This window comes from Apteryx rowi, unplaced genomic scaffold (genome assembly GCF_003343035.1).
Source record: "Apteryx rowi isolate R43461 unplaced genomic scaffold, aptRow1 scaffold_40, whole genome shotgun sequence".
Classification (NCBI taxonomy): Eukaryota; Metazoa; Chordata; class Aves; order Apterygiformes; family Apterygidae; genus Apteryx; species Apteryx rowi.
Genome location: NW_020450530.1, coordinates 1,637,784 through 1,660,192, shown reverse-complemented (window position 1 = coordinate 1,660,192; position 22,409 = coordinate 1,637,784). Strand labels below are relative to the sequence as shown.

Below are 22,409 nucleotides of genomic sequence, written 5' to 3'. Positions count from 1 at the left end.
AGAGGCAACTGCTGTTGCAGATTGGAGAAGACAGAAAATGCTGGAAGCACCTGACCCATTTTGGGAAGCTTGCTGGGGGGGTTGTTTTGTTTTGTTCTTTTTTTTTTTTTTTTTAGATGTGTTTGCACCTGCGTCAAAGAGGCTGTAAATATTTGTCACTTTTCCTAACTGCGCACACTGTGAAGACAGAAACAAAAAAAAGTCTGGATGCATTTGCTAGGCGGCTTCCACCGGCTGCCCTGAGGGCAGGGGAGCTTGAGCTGGGACGGGGGATGATTTCTGCCTGCTGCCGGTGGGTCCCGTGCTAAAGCTTCTGGTGCTGCATGCAGCAGCCTCCTTGCAGTGCTCAGTGGCATCTTCGGCAGTGAGGTGGTTTGGGGGCGCTTGACCCAGGGCATATCCCTCAGGCCACCCAGACAAAATCCTGCAGAGCACGTACTGGAGCTCAAGCAGTTGTTGCTATGTGACCTTCTCCGTCCCTGTTTCATACTTGTGATGCTTAAAAGATCATGTTTATCCTGCTGTAACATTAGTGACTTAATTAGAGCTGAATTTGGTCCTACTGCCTCTGAACATGAGCAGCTTCCATCAAGTCATCTAAAGCATCAGATCCAGTTTCTTCTCTCTCTCAGTCCTGGTGGCATCTGGTTTCATTTTCCATCTTTCCTAAGAGAGCTCACTTTTCCCCACATTTCAGCATGGGCCTGCTGCGTGTCAGCACCCAGGGCTGCCTGCGTCTCTGTGCCAAGCCAAGCGCCGCTCGTCCAGCAGGCCAAGCGCACGGTTGCGTAGAGGCAGGACGGGAGATGCATCACGAATCGGTGTTGTGGACTGCGTGCGGCTTAAAACTAGTATCCACTTACGGGTCAAGAAACCCAGCCAGAACCAGTTAAGTTTGTTTCTCCATGGAGGATGCGTAGAGGTGGCAAAGTTTTCACCCCGTAGTGTCGCAGGAGCCGGTACCTTTGCGAAGCACGACTCCTCTTTGTGGATGCCGCAGCAGGCACCGCTCTCCGGGCGACCGGCGGGGTGGGCTGCTGCTGGTGGAAGAGCAGCACGAACAGAGGATACGGTGCGCTCGGTGCCATCACTTAATGTCCGGCCCTGTCTGCGTGACACAACCACTTATTTCTAAATATGGTGATGCTGGAAATTTTCTGCGTTTGATGATTTCTCTGCAAGAGGTTGACTCATCCTTTCAACTTCTTCCTTCTCTCTCGTTCTCCCCGCCACAACCACTTGGCCCAAGCAAAACTCCCTCAGCTTTGTTTGTGGAAAACAGAGGGATGGCTATTTAAGCAGTAGTTATGAAGTTCTTTTTGTAAGTTGTAGGCCTTCAAAAAAGCATAAGATGATGATTTTGAGTGTTTATTGGATTCCTCTAAAACATACTTTCAACTTCAACTCTCTCAACGTTTTTACGTATATTGCTATGTGTCACAGACATTAATGAAATCAGTCTAAAATCATTTTATTTAGTTCATTTACTTAAATCATACATTTTAAGCTCTATTATTTTTGTCTTTTATTTTGGAGACTTGCAGGGTGCAGGTATTTCTCTGTAAGCACGAGGGCAAGAAACTTGATTTGTCTTTTCAATGGTATCTGAGACTCTCATGATATCGCCCTAGAGTGAAGCTTGTTCCTCAATAAAACTGCAGGAGTTTATAGCGTGGATAGAAAGCTCCTGCTCCCATTCCCTGCTGCTCCACGCTCTACTCTCCAGGAGAAAGATACCATAGCGCCAAACACAGAAAATATTTCATGTGAAGGACATATAATAAATCTCAAAATCAGTTCTTTAGTAAGTCTTTTACACGTTAAAGCTCTATACAGGAGAAGATGTTTAGGGGACAGGATATAAGCAAATTTAGATTAAGTGATGGACTTCAGGAGTTCGGAGGCAAGCAGCCTGCCTCTCTGGCTGTCAGGGCTGAGTAACCGTGGCGCCAATATCCAGCCTGATGTTTTCTTTATTATTATTCATAAGCTCCTATTCTTAACAGCAATCAGCCTCTTTGGGCTGTGCTGTCGCGGGGATTATCACCCTTGCAGGGCGGGTAGAGTCACTTCGCCTCGAGTCTTCTGCCTGCAAAGAGCGCCCCGGGCTAATCACTGCAAAACGGGACGCTTGTCGTGTCGTCTTGTTCAAGTGCGCGAGGCAGGCCTGCCATTCACTAAAAGCCTTTAAATCTGTTATTACATGGTAATCCTCGCGCATCGGGCTTCCAAATAAGAAATTGGGGGAGCCCGGCGAGGTACGGCTCAGCCTTAGTTTGCATAAATCCCACAATGCAAGGCAACTTGCTCTCCCTTCTGAAATCATTAATAAGCAATAAGAATATTATATAAGCTGGCATCTTTTTTTAAACCATGATAATTTCAAATGCTATTATAATTAGGACAAAGATGAGAGTTTGAGCCGGGGGAGGGAACGGAAAAAGGATTAAACTGATCTCCACCATGATGTTAGAAGATTGCTTTGACTGTTATATCCTAGTTTGGACAATAATGGATATACTATAGACACATGGAAAGGAAAATAGACAATTTATTTAAAAGTATTAATCCTTTTCATCCTGGAATGGTATCTGTTGCCATAAATAGGATCATAGCTCTCTCATCCACTTGTATTCTGATTAACTGGCCCTGCAGAAAAAGCCTGAAAAGCAATATATGCTTGTGTTGCATCCTGATAATTATCAGCTCAATACCGAGTTGGATAAAGCAGACAAAAATGTTCCATTGCTGAGAATGTCTTTGTTTAAGGCAGAACRACTGCGAGCTGGAGTGCTCCATCTGATTGCAACTGCAGTGCTATCATGCGGCAGGGGACTTGGCCTCTCGAGTAACGTCTCAAGCCGTAACGGATCGGATATGATATTTTCATGGAGGAGGTTTAGTATCTGAGTATGAGCAGGCAGGATTTGCTGGTGAAGGAAAACCAAGTGCAAGTGTGGTTAACAGATGTAACTAATAGGGCCACTTACTTCTGAATACGGAAGATTTAAAAAGTCACTTGTCAAAATCATTTTGCCTCTAACTCTGCAGCAGCCCTCGGATATGAGCATGTTCCTGATGTTCCCCCTCACTCACATGCGCAAACACGGGCAGGCAGGCGGGAGGAGGCAGCTGCACTGACACACTATGGGGTTTGCAGGAACATGATGGCAATTTAGCAGAATGATTAAAAGATTGCAAACATTTATTAATAGCTTTGCTGCTGCAGCAGCTTTGCCAGAGAAGCCTTGCTTCCTCAGGGATGCGCTTACCTCCTGCCCATTCCCTTCCAGAGCTTCAGGAACTGGAGAGTCAGTTTTGTACTCAATTTAAATTTAAAGCTATAGATGCATACAATACTGCAGACCACTTTAGTCCACTACCAAGGGGTAAAAAAAATCCCAAACTTCAGCATGAGAAAGAAACAAATAGAAGATCTGCAAAGCAAGAAGAAAGGGATTTGCCCTTTCAGCTGTTGCTTGGCCTTTCTTCTCCTCCCTGGGCTCCTCTCCAGTTGTCTCCTTGCCTGTCTTTCCTCACTCCTTTTCCTCTCCCTTGGGACAGAGCAACGTTTTGTTCCAGCATATTGCACTGGATTCAGATGTGCGGCTACAATATCTTTTTGATATTGTACAACACAGTCGGTGATAGGCAGGTACAAACACAATAGCGGAGAAGATCCGCTAAAAGTCCTGCAGAGCAATCAGACTCCCGAAGTCTGGAGCAAAACCCAGCGCGCTTGGAATTCTCCTGACCGTGCCGGTGTCTCTTCGGATTTTGTTTTGCCTCTAACTCTGGGGAAGGGAGGGGGCAAAGGTTCRAAAAAGAAAAGTGGGGAGGGGGAGAGAAGAAAAGTGCAACTGGCTGAACAAGAAATCGCCTTAGACGTGGTGGCTGATCCCGCTGAACAGCGGTTAGCACCGTCAATGAGACGGCAGTTCTGACGGGTGAGGACTAGCATCCGAGAGACTTTTGTCCCACAGAGCAGACGATAGTGACTGACTGGGGTAAGTCTGCAACGGGGGTATCCACCCCACGCAGGTGGGGACCTCCTCCGTATTCCCATCTGCAGTGGAATAATCGGTTTCTTTTAAGCTGGGCCCCAGCTCTAAGACAAATTGAAATGGCTGCACGGCCTAAAAGGAATGCATTTTTTTCTGCTAAGCACCAATAACAGCAGGTACAACTGCTTGCACCCCTGTGGTTATCCTAAATCACTGGTGTAACTAGGCAGGCTGACAGCACGCCTCGGCCACGGCTGTTCCTGTGCAGCGYGGCCCAGCGACTGCAAGTGCCGCTGGGCATCGGCAGCCGACTGCCTCTGCTTCGCTTCTTAGTTCCTTCAGGGGAATTTGTCATCTGTTCATACACACAATCTAACCGTACTGCTTGGCGATTTTTAAAAAATGCCAATGCATAATCACTGCATCTCTGCTTAATGCGGTAGAATAGGCAGAAGGGAAAGGGAGGTGGATCCAGTGGATCAGGAAGGAGAAGGAACATGGGGGGGGAGGATGCAGGGAAGAAAGGAGAAAGCGAGCTGAATTGTGCCAGTCCTGCATTATTCCGCCCCGAGCCCAGCAAGCTCTGGTTCTATACTTCTGCGTGTYGCACTGCGCTTTGGGTGGATTTGGCTCTTTCCGAACTGTTTCCCCTATCCCTTGAAGTTTGCAGTTAAATATTTCCTCCAGCATTTTTCTAGTGCTGTGCCCATTTTGGAACTTGACTAGCATGAATTTGTGTCTAGTGCAAGGGGCTGGCGCTTACGGAAAAGATCTGATTGTCTCTGTAAACTTCTGTTCTGTGCTCTTCACAGCTTGACCTGGGAAAACACAACCGGAGTGACGGGGTAGCCCCTACAGAAACCTTCCTCGCTTGGGATATTTAAAGTCTATAAAGTCCTAGAAAGCTTGATGGGCAGCCTCTGTGGCCTTAAAAAGGACTGCTTTTCCAGGGAATGAGTATAATATCTTGTGTAATTCTGGTCTAAAAAACAGAGTTTCCACATGTGGTTTTAGCTGATGCCATGAATTCATTTGGGCTAATTGCTTCCTCCTCTTTCTTCGTTTAGGAGCTGGAATTCCCCGTGCCTGGAGTAGCCAAGGAATGACCCRAATCAGCATGAAATGGACCTGGATGTTGGAGAGGTACCTGGTCTCGGGTGAGAAGGGATATAGATAAGATCCCACAAACACCACTTCAACAGGAAAAACTACTTGCAGAGATATTTTCTTTCATTTCTTCTCTGAAGATGCAAGAGGACAGGCCTTTCCTCTATTCCTGTCCTCTATTCCTAAATAACTGTAGCTGCYCTGTCAACATTCTCATCCTTTCTTGGCAGTAGCTTTTATTTACATTGTTTGCAGTATATTTAATTTCCAGGGTCAATGTATGCAATAACAAGAGGATGCAAGAACCTTGTAGCTTTGGGACAATTAAGACACCTGTTAGTGGAATTATATTGGGTTTTCCATGGCCTGAAAGGCCATTTTGGGATGTATTGGCCTTTACAAATATTTAAAGCAAGAGGTTGTATTTTTTCAGAATTTCTCCTGCTCTCACCACAACCTCAGCCCTCGTTGAGGCTCTTGCCTCACATACACCTTATTGGGATGTTGTTACTAACCTATTTGCTTGGCTTATTAATAGAAAATATATTGTACTTCTCAAGTATAGGACCACCATCCTCTCTGCTGAGGAGTAGTCAGAGTAGAGCCTCTGCTGTTGGCATTTCCTCCCTGTGTTAGGCCACGTGCTCCCTCCAGGTACACTGGCCGTATCTCTTCAAGTGGAATCGTATGACTGCAAATTAGTGAAGAATTTGCTTTCTTATAGATTGAGATCTCTCTCTCTGTCCTGCATCTTGGCTAGCATGTCTAAGTTTGAGCAGCAAGTAACAGGCCTTCAGCTATGGCTAAAGTAAACTGCACTGGGATCCAAACATAACAAGGACCAAAGTTTTAAGTTTCTCAATTGATAAATAGAGCAGGAGAATGAACATTTTAAAGATTTTAAATACAATTTACTTAATTAGACAATAAAAAAAAATCCTAGACTGTTAAGAAATTCATCAAATGCCAGAAGTTCACCTATTCTGTCCTTCTGCCATCATTAAAGGAAGACCAGGGCTTGGGATCAATGGTGAGGGACTGACCTTTACGATTTACTTTCTTAGCCGTCATACAACACTGGAGCTGGAGTCAGCACTCAGGAACAGCCCAGATACACCCTTGAGACACAATTAGTCTGTAGTTGTACAACCTTTGCAGAGTTCGGATTCCCTGGAAAGGCTAAGGAATACAGTGGCCAACAGCAATGGGGCTAAAGTTTTTCTAAGTGTGAGATTTGGAAAGGAGAGAAGGGGTGGTGAGCCTGTCTTCTGCCTAGTGAGAAGCAAGGAGGTGAGGATCTTCAGTTTTTTTTCACTGAAATGGGAACAAGGCAAGAGAAAATAGACTTCTTTGTATCCTTGTTAGGAGACAGAGAAGTAATAATGAGAAAAGCGGGCTTTTCAGAGCGCTGGGAGGAGTGGTCATAAGTGCTAGCAGAAAGGAGAATTGTCTCTTCTAGGTGCCAGGTGCTAATAAATAACTTTCTAGGTGATGAGAAGAAGGGTAGAAAGGAGGGCAGGGGATTTTCAAGTTTCTGGTTCTTATCTGGAATAAGTCCCTTCTGTTTAGAGAAAAAAAAAATCTCTTCAGAGATAAAATATTCCCAGATAACATGAATGTAGAACAGTCTAAATGATGAGGTTGCACATGATGAACTTGTAAAATTCAGAAGTCTGCTAGTTTTAAAACTCTATCAGAACAAAGTCATTACAATTTAACAGAAGATGCTTTTGTTGATTTGATGATGAATTAAAAACTGGAGGGAAAATGGAAAAGCAGCTAATGTAAAACTGCATCATCCTGCTGCCTCCATCAAGCCAACACTGTAACACCTCTGCTGGTAGCAAAAGCCTGCCTGCCTTTGTCATCATTTTGCATCACAGCATGACCCATAAGCACATTACATTCCCTTTGCCATCACATAGTGTAGCACCAGGGATCACTTGCAGAACGATAGTTGCCCATGTTGCTGGGGAACATTGCTGTTTTCTGTACTACGGAGAAACGGAGGGAGTCGAAGTACATAGCTCTGTTTCCTCTGTGTGTGTGGGTCCTCATCATCCGTACCAGTTTTTACTTCTAATAATAGCTATGCGTGATTTTTCTTTTTCAAGATAATACTTGCAAAGGTTTGGCGTCAGCTGAACTACAAGATATTTCTGTTTGCCTATCCGACTGTCCTCACTCACTGTGGTCGAGAGCTTGCTTTCTCACACGATACTTGATTGAGCCACCTGCCACAGCCATCAGACTTCCTTTATGGAAAACATACCAGAATCACTTTGATCACATTATCTTAAACTCTCCATTTGAAAGAGTGTAGCACCATAAGATTTCCCCCCTCCCCAGCTCCAAATCTAGCTTTTTTATAACAGTAATACTGGCTTCCAGATCCTGGCTGTGCTATGAGATCAACTTTCTGTTCTCTTCCCTACCTGATATTCTTTTCCTTCCTTTTAACCCAGTATTTCTTTAAATTCTTTTCTCCCACCATAAGCATTCACCCCCAACCCCTCAAATCTCCACTAATCACAAGGAATTGCCTACACTACAGAGATCTATTATCTTGGCAAGGACTTGTGCTTTACTTGCTTACAGAGGTGTTTATTCTAAAGTTCACGAAACATCCATCCTTACTGTCTGAGGCTTGAGAGGGGACATGATTCAGCAGAGCTCCATTTGCCCCTGAGTAAAGCCTGCATGAAGAAAGCAAACGACTGCTAGAATCCCTTTTCTTCAGACACCTCGCATCTATGCAAGCTCAGGAAGTCACATGGGGGAAAACTCTTCTCTCCAGCAACAGGACTAGAAAAGAGCTCTCGCTGCCTGCCGGCTCCATGCATTATCCTGATGAGAAGAGGACACAGCTCCTGGATGGATTTCCCTCCCAGCGGAATAAGCAAATCTACATCTGACTTTTCTTGTAATTCCGTCGGCTTTCCTCACAGGAGATACGGAGGTGCCTAGTAGTGGGATAACAGTATCTCAGGTCATCTAATTGTTGCTGTGCCCATTCACTGGCCACATGTTGCCAGATCTTGGAAAAGAGAAGTTCTTTGTAAGGAGAATGAGAGTCCCTTTCAGAGGTGTTTGGTCATCTCCATAACGAACCACCGAGGAGTTAGAAGCTCCAGGTGACAACCGGTGAGGCTTGGATAACGGGACAGGCAGAGGGGGCTGAAGTGCCGGCGTCTGTTTCTAAACTCTCTTGGTGGATTTTACGTTATTCACAAAGCGATGTGGCTTTTGGGTGCTTATGAGTAATGAGTCGAGCTAGTTTGTTTAGTGTCCCCGTCCCCCAAGGCCACTGCCCTTTGAGAGAGAACAGCGTGTACCGCGGCTTTTGGCAGCCACGCTCCCAACCTGACGCAGTCGGTTTGGGGGGGCCACGGAGCCGGCAGAGATGACTCATTCCGCCTCAGTGGCTCATTGAGGAGCTGCAGGGAGAAGCTATTTATAACCAGACCTTTCAGGTTCAGTGCAGCAGCATCTTCAGCAGGAGGAGGGGGACAGGCATGGGGATGGCACATAAAGCTTTAGAGTTACAAATTACCCCCCCATGCCCCATGCTGTCCCTAGAGCCAGCCCCTTTCCCAAGCCTTTTGCTCAGCTGTCCGGGTGCTCTGGTCCCAGCTGAAGATGCTGCCGATAACTCTTCAGTTCCTCAAAGAGCAGAGAGATGGCTGTCAATGTCATCAGCATGAACAAAGTACGGACTCTTCCTGCTCCAGTTACTAAGCTAACTATTGCTGATTCCTTCTGACCCATGACCATGGCATTAGCACCTTGCCTTTTCTTTTTGCCTGCACATGTTTGCCCCTGGCTTGTCATTAAGACAAGCTCTTTTCATGGGTGTTTTCAAACATTCATGCTGCCAGCAAATCGCACCTAAACCTCCTGAGGTTTCTCTTGTATAGGAGTTATCGCTGTAATTTATAAATCTGTAGTTGTTTTTCCGATCTTTCCATGGATTCATTTCATCTTTAGGTGCTTCAGTGACTCCATATGTAAAACAGAGATAATGATACTCCCTGGGTTAAGCACAGTGTGATCTACAGCTATGAAACACCACCTAAGTGGTAGTATTATTACCAGAGAGAGTCACAGAACAATAGGAAATCATATTACACAACAGCAGAGGACAGCATGTGTAGAAGAAAATATTTACTATGAACACATACCTCCTTGTATCTAGGTAACTATGGCCCTTATCTTGAAGCACATTAGTGCATATCAGAACTATTGAATTTTATGTTAAACTAAACTAATTCAGGTTGTCTGTTCTCTTAAATGGCTTTTGAATTCAAAGCCACATGGCATCAGGGATCCTGCTGTGTGAGTGTTTACCTTGTTCTTCCTCCACCATGTGCTAAAACCCCTACAGCAAACAGAGGGCTCTTGGCTCCCGTCATTCTGTAGGCTCCTTTGCATAGGTTAAATGCTTCATATTTGGCTCTTCATCTTGTTTTCTTCTCTCTACTTCTTTCTTCCTATCCCTACTGCCGATAAGCAGACCATTGGTGTTTCGCAGTATATGACCGGTGCACAGTTTGATGAATATAAAGTCTCAGCTCCTCTTTAAGGCCAGTTAGCAGACCCACAGGTTTCTTTCGTGTTCTCTCTTCTGGCTGTCCTGCATCACCACGATGGACCCAGAGGCGTACTGGCCTTTTTTTGTAGCGTATTGTGTTTATCATCTTCATACAGATGCTATAGTATGAATAATTCACTTGTCTTCGGTTTTGGCAGTTACTGAAGGGGAAGTCTATCCTGCGTGAAACCAGACAGTATTGTGAGGATCATTTCTTTCTCAAAGCCCAGTTATAAGACTGTGAAGACTTGTAAATGTGAGATGTTCCTTGCATGCTTTCACTAATAATCTGGATTGTAGCTGGTCACTGCACAGTAGCCCCAGGTGTCCAAAGCTGCTACCTTCTTCTTCTGAATCTGAATTTCGTTTTGAAAAAAGAAGACCTCTGGCTCTTATGGTTGCAAATAAACTTCTGAAACATCAACAAAATATTGCCAATATATTTATATTAGTTTTGAGAGAACAGACCATATTTCAGGCACATGGACTGTCATGTTCATTTTTTTGAGGGGTAAAAGAAAATGTGTAGTGGATGCAAATATAGTGTCAGCTTTGCTCCTTGTTTCTTTCTTCAACAAATTTTAGAGTTGATGAAATGGTACCTAGAGCTGTTGGTTTATCCTTTCAACAGCTGCCTTGTCTCCATCCCCTTTGGTGCCGTAGGCAGCAGTGAGCTCCCACTTGCCGTAGGAAGCGTAGCCTGCTGCCCTGCCCGTCTCCCACCTCTCTTGGGCAGACCCCTGGAGCGGGATCCCAGCGATGGGTGCTCTACAGCCAGGGAACCACCGGGAGATGCATCCCGGGTCGGCGCCGTGATCCCAGAACCCAGAGGGCCAGGAGGGGAAACAGAGAGTACGTGTACTTGTCAGAGACTAAAAGGGATTTACCTCCCTGCAATTCCAATTGCTTGTTTTGTATCTGGGGAAAATCCCTTTTGACAGCCCAGGCAGAGAGCTTCTAATTCCTGTCTCCGGCTCATTTTTCACTTCAATCCCTCAGCGAAAGGATTTTAATGCTTGATGGATTCAAACAAAATTATTTCTGTTCCTGTGGCTTTGCAAAAGCCTCTAGGGTGTGTGCGTGTGCRCGCAGGGGAGGAGGGATGGGGCTTGTTTTCGTTACACTCCAATAAACCTCCTCTCCAAGGGAAATGTACTTCATTTCTTCATTTAGGACATTCCTGCTGCTGATTCCGCCTGTGCTGTCCTTCTGGCTCTTGGATCACAGTGGTGCCCATAAGAGATTTGCTGTTCCTGGGGTTAACTGGTGCCATGTTCCAGATCGGGGTTTCTGCTGCAAATGGGGATACAATATATGACCGGACTGTGCTTCCAGCGACAGCACTGGGGTGGGGAGGATGACTGGGGGAAAACTTGCCTCTTGCCAGCTGTAGCTGGGAATGGGACACCACCACGGGCTAGGAGACGGGGTTGGCGGTTGAAGCCTTGTCCGTGCAATCAGCAGCCTTTACCACAGACGTCTTGTTTGAACATGTGTACGGTTCACGATACTGTTATTCTAATGGAGAAGTGTTGCTTTTTATTACAATTTCCAGGCTCTCCTACCAGCAGAAATCACTGTAGGGAGCAGTGCAAGGGCCCTGCTTGCATAATGCTCGGTAATCAGGCAGAATCTCCCTTGCTTAGCCACCAGGTGTTTGTGCTGCTGCACTTCTTCCGCAGAGTTCCTATCTCTGGGAAGCTAAACTATTTAAATGCCCAATGCCTCATCCTTCTATCCAAGCCAAAACGTCATCCGAATAAAAATTAACAAAGCAATAGTTCTATGATACATGGCTTTGAATACTTAAAATGAGCACGCTAAAAATTGGCATTAATCTCTGAAGGATTTACAGTGTTGCTTGGACTTGGAGATGTCTCTCGATGTACAAAACTACTGTTGTTAAGGGTGTGATAAGCTCACTCGGGGATACCATGTCCAGATTAAGTTGTTTCAGTTTATTCTAACTGTTACCAAGCTGACACTTGCTCAGGCAAAAGAAAAACTCTTGCTCCTGGAGCTGGAAATGCATTGGCTGTTCGTCCTCACTGCGTGTCTGTCTTCAAGGACAACCTTGTATGTCCACAGCCTCCTGTGAACACCCCTTTATAACTATGGATTTGCAACGTAAATGTGTATTGCGTCATGTTCATAACGCCCGTGGATCCAGGGGACTCCAAGATATTGTCTGTTATTTTGTTCCACTTTATATGTCTCTTCTTATTTTTGCAAATTCCCAGGTTCTTTAACTTCACCTTGTTTTCATTACAGGTATTCTGATTCTCAGTTTTCCTTTGGTTAAGTACACTGTCTACAGACGAGAAGCCCTATTTTATTAGTGTGGTTTTCTAATTTGTTGCATCAGAGACTATGACCTTACATTATAAAGTCAAAATTATACATAAATTTTATCCTGACGGTTTAGTTGTAAATACATTAATAACATTTCAGGAATGATTTACTTTATCTAGTTAGTGTATTCTTGCTTGTAATTGTATATTTATCTCACCCTTGACAATAATCCCCAAACTTTTGAGATGGGGACAGTAAATTGAAGTGTTAATGAACTTTGCAACGTTGCTAATAAAATCACGTAAGTCTGTTTGGTAGAGGAGGAAGCTAATTTATGGAGCAGCGGATACTGTCTAGCCTGAAAGCTTCTGCTAATTATTACACCAATGATATAGGCAAGTCCCTTTTTAAATATCTTTGAATTGTAAGAAATGACTCCTAGGTGCCATTTCCCAAAGGCTCAGTAAGACATTGACCTGGGTGTGAGTGAAAAAGGAGCTCTTAAATTTCCACCTAGTCTTTCGGCTGGAAAACGTGGAGATTTTGCTGTAGAAGTAACTGATTCATTAACCCTGTGCTTCGTCACCACAGCAAGGAAGCAGATGGAAATATTTGTAAAGCTGTGGGGTTGTATACTCTGTTCTTGCAGTCAGTGTTCTGGATTACTTGTGTTGTAATGATGAATGATAATAATAGCATTTATTAATATTCTGATTGAATGTTTTCCCAAGTCCCCAGTGCTCCATTTGCGTTGTGAATCCAGCTGGACACCCGTTGGATTAACTTGCTACAGATCAAATTATCTAATGCTAAATACATATTAGCATATGACTGTAACTTTTTTTTAACAGCATTTGACTATAGTTATAGTTCTTAGACAATAACACTTATTTTAATACTGTTTTCCGCCCCATTGTTGGATTGGGGATAACGGAGGCCAAAGTTACCTATAGTGGCAGAATGCAGTGGCAATACCCCAGGAAAGGATTCTGCCGTTTTCTCTCCTTTCACTTGCTGTCTTTTGACGGTAGCTGGCGATTCTGAGCACGGTGAACCTTTCCACCATGGAAAAGGGGGACACGTGACTGCGTTCTTTCAGTTGGAAAATCATTATCAAACTTTTCTTTAATTTTCATATTCTAATAACCTTCCCATGTGTGCCACCACTTGCTCAAGGCCAGCACTTGCCCTGCCTTTGGCACAGTAAATAATACTTTTTGCCTCTACCCTTAGATGTTTTTCGCTCTCCTATTTACTCAGAGGTCCAGTCTGTATAATCCTTTAAGGATAACCAGTTCATCAGTATAATCTCTAAATTGTACCTGAATACCCTTCACTCTCTATTTTTTTTATTGCACTAGGACAGTTTCTAGCATCATGCTGACTCGCGTGCCATTGTCCAACTTAAATGTTTTGTTTCCTTTCCAGCTGATAGCATATTCATTTATCACTGTGGCACTGAGCTTTCCTGCTGTGAACAGCCTACCTGAGCTGGCAACGCAATTAGCTTGTCAGTGCTGTGCAGACTGCTGCTGCTGCTTGCAAAATTTGCAAAGCCATCCGATCCGTGACATTTCTTGCATCTTCTCCCATACGCGGTGGATTTTCTTGGTCCGTCCGGGTTGTCATAGTGTGTATGTGATTTTACATGATTTTGTGTTTGAGCTTAATATGCCTTTCTGTCTCAGATCTCCTTGCTCGGGTCTCTTTCTTTTTGCATTTTGTGTTTTCATTGTGTCTGTATCTGCTTGCACYTACCTCTGGACTGGATGATTGCCACAGATTGGCTCTTTGACCTTCRATCAGTCTTGAAAATTTGGGGGGGAACCAGTTCCCTAAAAAGAGGCCAGGCCATAATTCAAATTTGCAGCCAAAATCTCGAGAGGGAGACTAGGAGAGATCCCTTAGTAACCTTTGAAAAGGTAGGAATCAGCCAGCCACGTGCTTTTCTTCAGTTTCACTTTCCTTTTTCATATTCACCTAAAAAACCATCTTTCACACTTCAGTTTTACCTGGAGTGCAACATCTCATAGCTTACAGTTTCTCAACGCTTTTCAAGTGCATCAAAATTAAGTATTAAGAAAATTAAAGCTGCCTTCTGATTGTCCTCCTGTTTGCTGCCGGGCGCGTGGCTGGAGCACGCTGCGGGCAGGGCTCGCTGTTGCAGAGGGGGGCAGTCCCCGAGTTTCCCAAAAGGAGGCTACTCCCTAAGTAAGAAGTATATTCGAAATGCAATCATCAGCAGCGCTATTTGCCTGATTACAGTGTATAACCAAATGATATTTCTGTAGAGCAGAATGGAGGCCATCAGAGTAATTGTTCCCATGAGCCTGGCGGGGAAATGGCCCGGGCTCTTAGAGGAAATACCCTTTGGGGCACTTCCTTGGAGAGAACGTTTCTGAAAAAAAAAGATCAATCTGCAGAAAATAAATCTAATAAAACCCAGTTCATTTACGTAGCACTGAGCCTGTGAGTTTTGGGGCTAATTCCTCTCTGCCAGTGCAGAGACGTGGAGAGCTGAGGTCGCAGCCGAATGACAGATACCCTGAGTGCAAATTCGCTTCTCACACGCTCTTCCCCGGAAAGCCAGCACGGCCGCAGGGGTGTAAATGAGCGGATGCTTTTCCCCAGTTTGCAGTGAGACCTGCTGTCAGAGAGGCTCTAGGCTCCACCCCAAGTATCTTTAGCTGCTGTAGATCACAATTTCTGCAGAAGTTTTTATTATTATTATTATTATTATTATTATTATTACTTGCGATTCTGTGGATCTTCTCCCGTCCTTCCAGCATGCTGTTTTCGCCAGATCCTTTTCTGCCTTTGATCACAGCCAGGAAGATGGCTTTGACTTTTTGCATTGCCTTAGCCCCGTGCAAAGTCCTAATCCTTCTAATAGCTGGAGGTTTTCAGTTTAAGTCTTTTATTAATATTCCATCTTAATTGTAAAGCACTTCAGGGATATCCAAAAGCCTGTCTTACATAACATCCTTATCCACGCTTGAGTCCTTCAGAGCTAGGGTGGCAGGAGAAAGTGCCCTCTCTGATCTGCCTGGTCTGTCATTAGTCTTTGTACCTCTAATGACACAAAAACATTAAAAATTTACAATATACTTCAAATGTTTAAGCTCAATGTATATTTTTAAACRTCTGGCATTATTAGGAAGAGTATGACTTGCTGTCACGTACAGATTTAAGTGATGTAGTTAGCAAAGTCTCACATCTTCTAGGAGCCTTTTTAGGCAGATCTAAATCACCGGGAAAGTGGAAGAAGCCATAGGAAATAGAGTTAAGACAGTTCACAAAGTGCCGGTGCTGGTGAAATCCTGTTATGTATTAGGTTGTTTGAGCTGGGGGCAGAGCGTGGACCAGGAAACTAAGAGTTGGGAAATAATAGATGGGAGAAGCTGGAAGCTGGGACCGGACGGCGCTGCAGCTATCCCACAAAGGCAGTGAGGAGAGAGAGAAGGCAGAGGCATTTGTGCTGATCCGTAATAAGCCGTTGTGAAACGTGCTTCTCGGATTATAACTCGTTGCAGATGATCATCCTCCTTCCTCTTATACTGCTTCGGTTATTTCAGGCAGCTGCCAGCTTTTCCCAATGTTTGTGTATTTTAGTAAAGACTAGAAGTGATCTTTAAAACTAACAAACTGGCATGTTTAGAGTGTGAACCTTGGTGTTCGTTTGTCTTAAGGAGGTTTTCTTCAGGAGACTGATTCAGCTCGGACACATAATGTTCAGGCTGAATGAAGCCCGGAGAGTAAACCTTGAGCCTCCCTGGTGAACGGATGCAGGAAACAAACAGGTTTAATGGACTTACACGTTATTAATAAGCAGATGAAGGAGAGATGTGAACCTGAGCTTCCGATGGCAAGTGTGAGCCTCTCCTTAAATCTCCCTTGAAAAGGGATAAAGAACATACCAGCATGTGCGCCTGCAGTTTACATTTAGAAGCCACATGCAGAAACAAAGGATACCTGTGTTCTCCAGCTTCCACGTCCGCTGCCTTAACAGATCTTTAAAAGCCCACAATGCTCTCTACTTCGTATCTGCATGGAAAATCTTAAATCCAAAGGCTTCGGAATGACTTTGGAAAGCAGGTGTTACTACCTCCACTTGGCATGGGGCAATAAAACGTACCCCCCTGTAGGTACTCTTCCTGGTGAGGGAAGATGTCAGAATTAAGCAGTGACTCAAACAAAATCCCAGGCAATCAGAGCGGTCATTAGCCCCCATTTTGACACCCAGCTCCCTGCGTAGACACCAGCGTATGCTGCCTCCCTGCAAACTGGGAAGCGGATTTTTGCCGTTGCACTGACTTTGGGCCCTTCTGTCTAATCTTCCGAGCTGAAAAATGGTCCTTCATTGTATTTCCATCTAAAAGTTAAATGATTTGTAATGCCTTAGATAAAACTACTCATTCTATATGAGTTAATTTGATCCTTTAGGAAGTGTCACCTTTACTAAGGATGAAATGGAAATGCTTCTCTAGGTATTTAATAAGATTTAGTGGAAATTACTAAAAAGCTACATTACTCAATACCACTTGATAATTTTACTAATGAGATGTTTTTAGATCAACTACCAAAATGTAGCATCCCTCTGAAATGGGACATAAAAAGCATTTTGCAATTCACTTATTTGTAGAATTGATGAATGACTTTATCTGAAATTGCATGGGGTAAGTTGGGCAGAATGTAACTACCCAGGCGTATTCATTATTTGTGAAGCTTATTTATTTATTCTGGACATCAGGACTTTTATTAAATTCTTGCAAAAAAACAAAAACAAAAAAACAGATCTCATAGATTATGAATCCTTGGTGCCTTTGTTAAGTTTCTTGCACCAGCGACGCTGGCAGCAGCGTGCTGCCCCCTCCCTTTGCTGGCGGCTCAGCTCAGCAGTGCGGCAGGCATGCGTTCGCTGGAGTTTTGAGTCAGCTCGGCTACGGAAACACGATGTTTATCCTCCCCTGGCCGCACGTCCACGACCCTCTTCCCTTGTGTCAGTATTAGGGCTATAATTTTTCATTTGAAAGAGACTATTGGCTGCTAACTGGAACCTGGCCATATTTTGCAACTCATACATCTTCCTTTCTGGTTACAGGCCAGATGTGCCAAACCGCGTCTCTCCATAGAGCTGTCTTCCACCAGAACCTTGCTGGTTATGTTACCATTATCAGTGTTCATTAAATGAAATATTTGAAACAGAGAGAGAACAGCTGCCCTGGAGATAATGAGTGATTCACTCTAGCCGCTCCCCGGTGAATTGGAACTCGCTGTATTTATTTCATACTCAGAGCTGTTTGTTGTATAACTGAGTTTATGTTGTGTAACTGAGCCGTCTCATGATGGTAACTCATGCTGCAGTTGGTGGTAGTGAAAGGTCGAAGGATGAAAAGTAGCAACTACTTTTATCCTGATTTTGCAGGCAGCACAGGAGCGGCAGAATACAGCGAGGTGAGGATTGGTCTGCCATCATCTTGACTTACCTTAATACACTTCCCATCTGAAAGAAGCTCTTTCCTGTAACAAATACAAGAGGTTTTCTCTGCCAGAAGTAGACTGGCCAGAGACCAGGCTTCTAGGCAACAAGGGAGCAATAACAATTTCTTTGGTCTTGCCCCCAAACAGACCTTTGCTTCCAGCCCAGACCTCAAGTATCCGGCCTTCACTGCTGCCATCTTCCCCTCCCTCTCCCTCAAACTAATTATTTTGGTAGTTGATAAGTAGCCAGTTTTTTTCCCCCCTATTTGGCAAAGATTAAATATGTTCCTGATCAGCAAGAAAAATGCAGGCTCTTTACCTGACAATCAGGGATCCTTTTACTTCGGCTGAAGCGTCCACCTGTCTCGCTGAAAGAGGCCGTAATCCTGTGGTCCGGGTCACACGTCAGAAATCTGGAGATCGCTCTGTCACATACTTAGTTTATTGGGACTGCAAAACATCTGCATAGGCTCACAAAAAGAAGATTCATCTAGGAGAGCTCAGGTCACCTGAAAGCAGAAAGTTATGAAGTAATTTAATTTTTTCCTTCTTATACGAGTTGCTGGTCTCAAGTTAAGCCAAAGAGAAGCCACCTAACGGAGCATTCCTTCACATTATCATTTTGTGCCTTGAGACTGTGTCAGACACAGAGTGGCACCACCGTCACCACCATGTCAGTCTTGCTTCAATGATTTTCAGAGGTTTTTTTTTCCTAACACCAATACTCAGAGGTCTCCACCTTGGTATGCCTCCAGCCTGCCCTGTGCTTTACCTGCACGTGCACAGCAGTGCCTTCTACATAGGTGGGAGTCTGAAGTCCGTCATAGTTTCACAGCAGAGATGTCGGATACAAAAGAGGTTACGTTTGGGAGCCCACGAAATTGCAAAGCTGAGCCAGCTATACCGACTTAATTAATTGCATTCACAGCTGTGTGAACTGGAAGACTACGCGACTCAAAAAGGGAAAGAGAAGAGGAGGTAGGGTGAGGAGTAAGTCTAGAAAAATTGTTGACTTTTTTACGAACCTGGAATAGGGAAGGTTGGGTTTCTTCCCCGGTGCCTGGCTGAAGTTAGCCCTCACAGGCCAGCTCAGGGAGCTCAGCCGCATCGGTCCTTTTGGGCAGGTTTCCCTTGCACCTTCTTTCACGTTACTTGGTTTAATGAGCTAAGGAAGGGTTGGGGCATCATCTCAGCATGGTCTCCTGCTCTGACTGGCCTCTCCCGTGTAGACAACGTGGGGCTAAAATCAGGCAGAGGTCTGTGCCCTCACACAGCATCGCAGCAAAAAGGTTTGTTGCTTCCCTCTGCAAACCTTCCCCCCTCCCTACTGACGATTGCTCCTACCTTTTTCCTGCCCCCCCCCTAGGGGGGCACAGCCTGGTCCTGTTTCTGATGAGTCCCGTGTTTTCATTATACAATGTATAGTGAGCTTTGCCCTTTTCCCTACACATTTTCCCCTCCACCTTATCTTTCTCGGTCATCTCGAGTTTCTCCAACAGCCTGTTTCCTGTAGTCCGTCCTTTCCTCTTGTGGACCGGTAACTTCCGTTCCCTTGCTGCTCATCCTCCTTTCCCATTCCCACAAGCATATGGCAGGATCGCTTTGTGGCCTTTCCCCCTCCAAGCTCTTGGACTGCAGAAAACGGCAACCTCCAGTCCTTCCACCAGGCTCCTCCTGACATTACAACGGGCAGCTCTCCCTGCGTGCTCGGGCTGCGGGTAAGCAGGGTGGATTTGAGCGCAGGGATTACAGCCGGAACAGTAATGCCTTTGTAATGCTGTCAGGATTATTCCTCTCCCGTGGAGCAAAGCCTGAAGAGCAGTACCAAGTCTTCAAGCAGACAGGATCTCCAGCTGTCAACGCGTTTGCTTTCTCTGGGGGCGAACACGTGCCTGGCCAAATACAATTTGCCAGAAGACCAATACTTGGCATCGTTATGACCATTGAAGCAGGCCATGTTTCTGCAGCCCTTTAACAGAGGTGGAGAGATAATAAAAGGACAGGAAAGGCCGTAAATGAGGGCTACACAGTCCATCTTCAGTTCTGGGACAGGTTCCCAATTAGCATCCTGGTTCTCAGGCCAGCCCAGCTTTGATTTTAGTGTACCTTGGCACATTGTGCCGTATGATACTGTACCTGCTCTAGAAAATGGTATTCTTGCAAGTGCAAGTGAAAGAGAACAAAGACTAAGAAACTGCAGTGCCAAGAGAACTGCCACAAAACATCGCAGCCCCTCTGGCCCTCRCCGTCAGCAGCTTTCTGGAGATTTACAGTTTTCCTGTGGGCATTTCTCATTCATTCTCAAACAGCTCCTTTTCTGGGCAGCTCTCTTTAACTGAGATACACTCTTCTGTGTTCAGGGCAGACAGTGCAACCCTTGTTTTGTTTGAACAATACTCTATTTTTTTTTAATTGTCTCTACAGAAATGAGGGCAAAAATAAATCTGCTGAACCCTTCCCCCCAAAATGCTCATGCTTTTGTGCACATCCATGCTACCTGATATGCTTCTAAGAGCAGACAGGATTTCACACTTGCAGGCAGTGCCGTATTTGCAATTGCCACTGGGATGAGATACACCCCTCCTCCAGTAGCCCCAGGCTACTCGCTACCTCCAAGGTGTCCTGGGTTTGGGGAAGGAAATGCAGCTCCCCTCTGGCTGAGCCTCGGACTGAATTACACAGATAGTTTTGACTGAGCTCAGTCTCGGGAAGCAGTGAGCATGCACGTTACATAATATAATCTTCATGTCTTGATGATTCTGGCCTGTCCTCTTTTGTGCTGCCAGCTGGAGCAGAAGCCCTTCTCCTGCTGGAGAGATGTTCGTGTGCATCTCACAGCTCAGCAGGGCTGGAGTTATGTGCTGCTCGCTCGCTGCAACTGGCCGCTGGCGTTCCTCGGTGTTTGCCTCCAGAATAGCCGGCTCTTTAAAATGCAGTGGATGCTACGCAGCCACGGCGATCCCAAGATTAATTTGTCCATTAACRGAGATACATGAAGAACCTCAAAAATGAATTTGTGGGGAGGATGCATGCCAGACTCTCCAAATATCGAGGGTTCTTTCCCAGCCAAAACTCAAATACGGGTATGATGAACAACCCGCTTTCCGGTTCGTGCTCTCGCTCTGTCCCAGGTCATAATTGTCTCAACTGCTGCCATTTCTTTGTTGCTCTGTTCTGTAGCACGGTCCCTGCCTGCGCTGTTATTGCCTCCCCTCGTCAAGCTGTTTCTTGCCCTGATCCCTGCCGTGCTCTCCAAAGCGATGAATCACACACCTGCACAAGCGAGTCCCCTCCCGGAACAAGGCATCTGCTCCGAAGTCTGCAGTGCTCAGTTGACTGAGACAAGGGACTACAACCCACCTGTTGACAGCGATATCACTACAGTCCTCAGAAACAGCTCAAAAGACTTCAAAGAGCTTGCGGCAGCGTTAGTCGAGGCTAGGCAGGAATCTATCAGTGTGAACTTCCTCACAGCGGTGCCGGCCTTGACTCCAGAAACGGCAGCTTCTCCAGAAGCAGCATTACATCCTGAAGAAGGCACTTCCCCAGGACAGAGGTATTGGGAAATTCTCATTTCAGCCTCCTGCTACCTCTGGGCTTCCTGGCAGAAGGGTCCCTTTAGCATCCATGGCTTCTCCAGCAATGCAGCTGCAGTAGCGAAAGCTGGGGCTCTTGCTCACCCAGCCATACGGCCTCTGGGCTGCGGTTTGGCTTTGATGGTATCAAACAGGAGCAGCATATTCTGGGGGATAAAAAAAAAAAAAAAGGTACCTCAGCTGTAATTCGGAGCCGAAACAGCATAGCTGCAGTAYGTAGGCAGTACGTGCAGTATTCACTGCGTATTCTGCAACACTGCATGTATGAGGGGGCAACTGCTGCTAGACAAATGTCCCCACCGCAAAGCCCCTCAACAGCAGCCTTCAGCCACCACGGCAGCTCCTGCCAAGTGTCCAAAGCAGGAGGAGGGCAGAGGGACCAGCCTCCCCCTTTGCCATCCTGAGGACGGACGGAGGGGACGCAGCGCACGCTGACGCCGGCACTGCAGCACAACCCGCTTTCTGTGGCGGCTCTCATCTCACCAGCGCGTGCGACTGCGGCAGTGAAGGCACAGCAGCACAGGCCAGAGCCAGACCCCGCGCTGCGGAGAGAAGTTGCACTTTGGTTGTTGCACCGAAGACTGTGTCATCCCATAGTAAGTGCTGTGCGTGTGCCAGCAGAGCAGAGCTAGCATGAGTAAGCTTATTATGCTATAATCACACCTTCATCTTTCTGGGTACATAAACTGCTGAGGTATCCGAGTCTGGCAGCGAGGCACAAGCACCGTCTGAGGATGAGCAAGAAGGGGCTGGCTCCTTTCCTTGTTGGGAACATGTCCGACGTGACACCATTACCTGTTACTGTTTTTAAAGGGAACATGGTTATTATAGCCCACCTATCGCCCCTTAAAATAAATAGCCGTGTTTGACTACAAAGAMGTTAAGTAATCTGCTTTGTAGATACAAACTCCTTTATGTTTATATCATTTTATGTTGTGCCCTAACGAACCTCTATGCCTATTTCAAAGGCTGGACCAAAGCTTCCCTGCGCACTCGCTTGGACAGGTAGAGGCTGACCACTGACCACTGACCCTCTTCTCCTGAACCTTGGGAAGTCTGGGCTTGGGATCGAGGCTTTGAATCCTCTCGTTCGTAACGATAAGGCCTTTGGGTGCTGACCCATCRTGCCAGGATCCATCTGTGGTCCCGCTCGAGTAGACCGAGCACCCCAGGCAGGTGCCCAGCTGGGCCACGGCGCACGGCATCGTGCTGGCGCGCTCGCCCCACAGCGCAGCGCAGCACCCTGCCTGCTCCGGGGCACCGGGCACCTCCCTGGGGCACAGCAGCGGCTGCGGGAGCCTCGGGGCCGGGCCCCCCCGCCCGCCCGCTGAGCCGGGG

At 45.9% G+C, this 22,409-nt stretch overlaps 1 protein-coding gene across 3 annotated transcripts; it reads left to right on the top strand.

The window, feature by feature from the left end:
• The first annotated feature begins 5,074 nt into the window (after positions 1 to 5,074).
• LOC112970561 lies at positions 5,075 to 21,883 on the top strand. 3 transcript variants are annotated; one of them, XR_003255067.1, is made up of 2 exons: positions 5,075 to 5,161; positions 9,861 to 9,920. XR_003255067.1 is itself a non-coding variant. In XM_026075068.1 (2 exons), exons 1-2 carry the CDS (start codon positions 5,137 to 5,139, stop codon positions 21,255 to 21,257), a joined length of 627 nt encoding a protein of 208 aa, XP_025930853.1. In that variant the 5' UTR covers positions 5,134 to 5,136; the 3' UTR covers positions 21,258 to 21,883. The 3 variants fall into 3 exon arrangements, 1 of the variants encoding a protein (XP_025930853.1); XR_003255068.1 differs by lacking the exon at positions 9,861 to 9,920 and adding an exon at positions 10,876 to 11,038 and having other exon boundaries at positions 5,090 to 5,161; XM_026075068.1 differs by lacking the exon at positions 9,861 to 9,920 and adding an exon at positions 20,656 to 21,883 and having other exon boundaries at positions 5,134 to 5,161.
• The last annotated feature ends 526 nt before the right edge of the window (positions 21,884 to 22,409 follow it).

What these genes read in the sequence shown, in the direction of transcription:
- LOC112970561 (XM_026075068.1), top strand. Translation starts at nt 5,137, where the DNA reads ATGTTGGAGAGGTACCTGGTCTCGG. An exon ending in GGAGAGGTACCTGGTCTCGG is followed by an intron (nt 5,162 to 20,655) that starts GTGAGAAGGGAT and finishes TCTGTTCTGTAG; the next exon opens with CACGGTCCCTGCCTGCGCTG.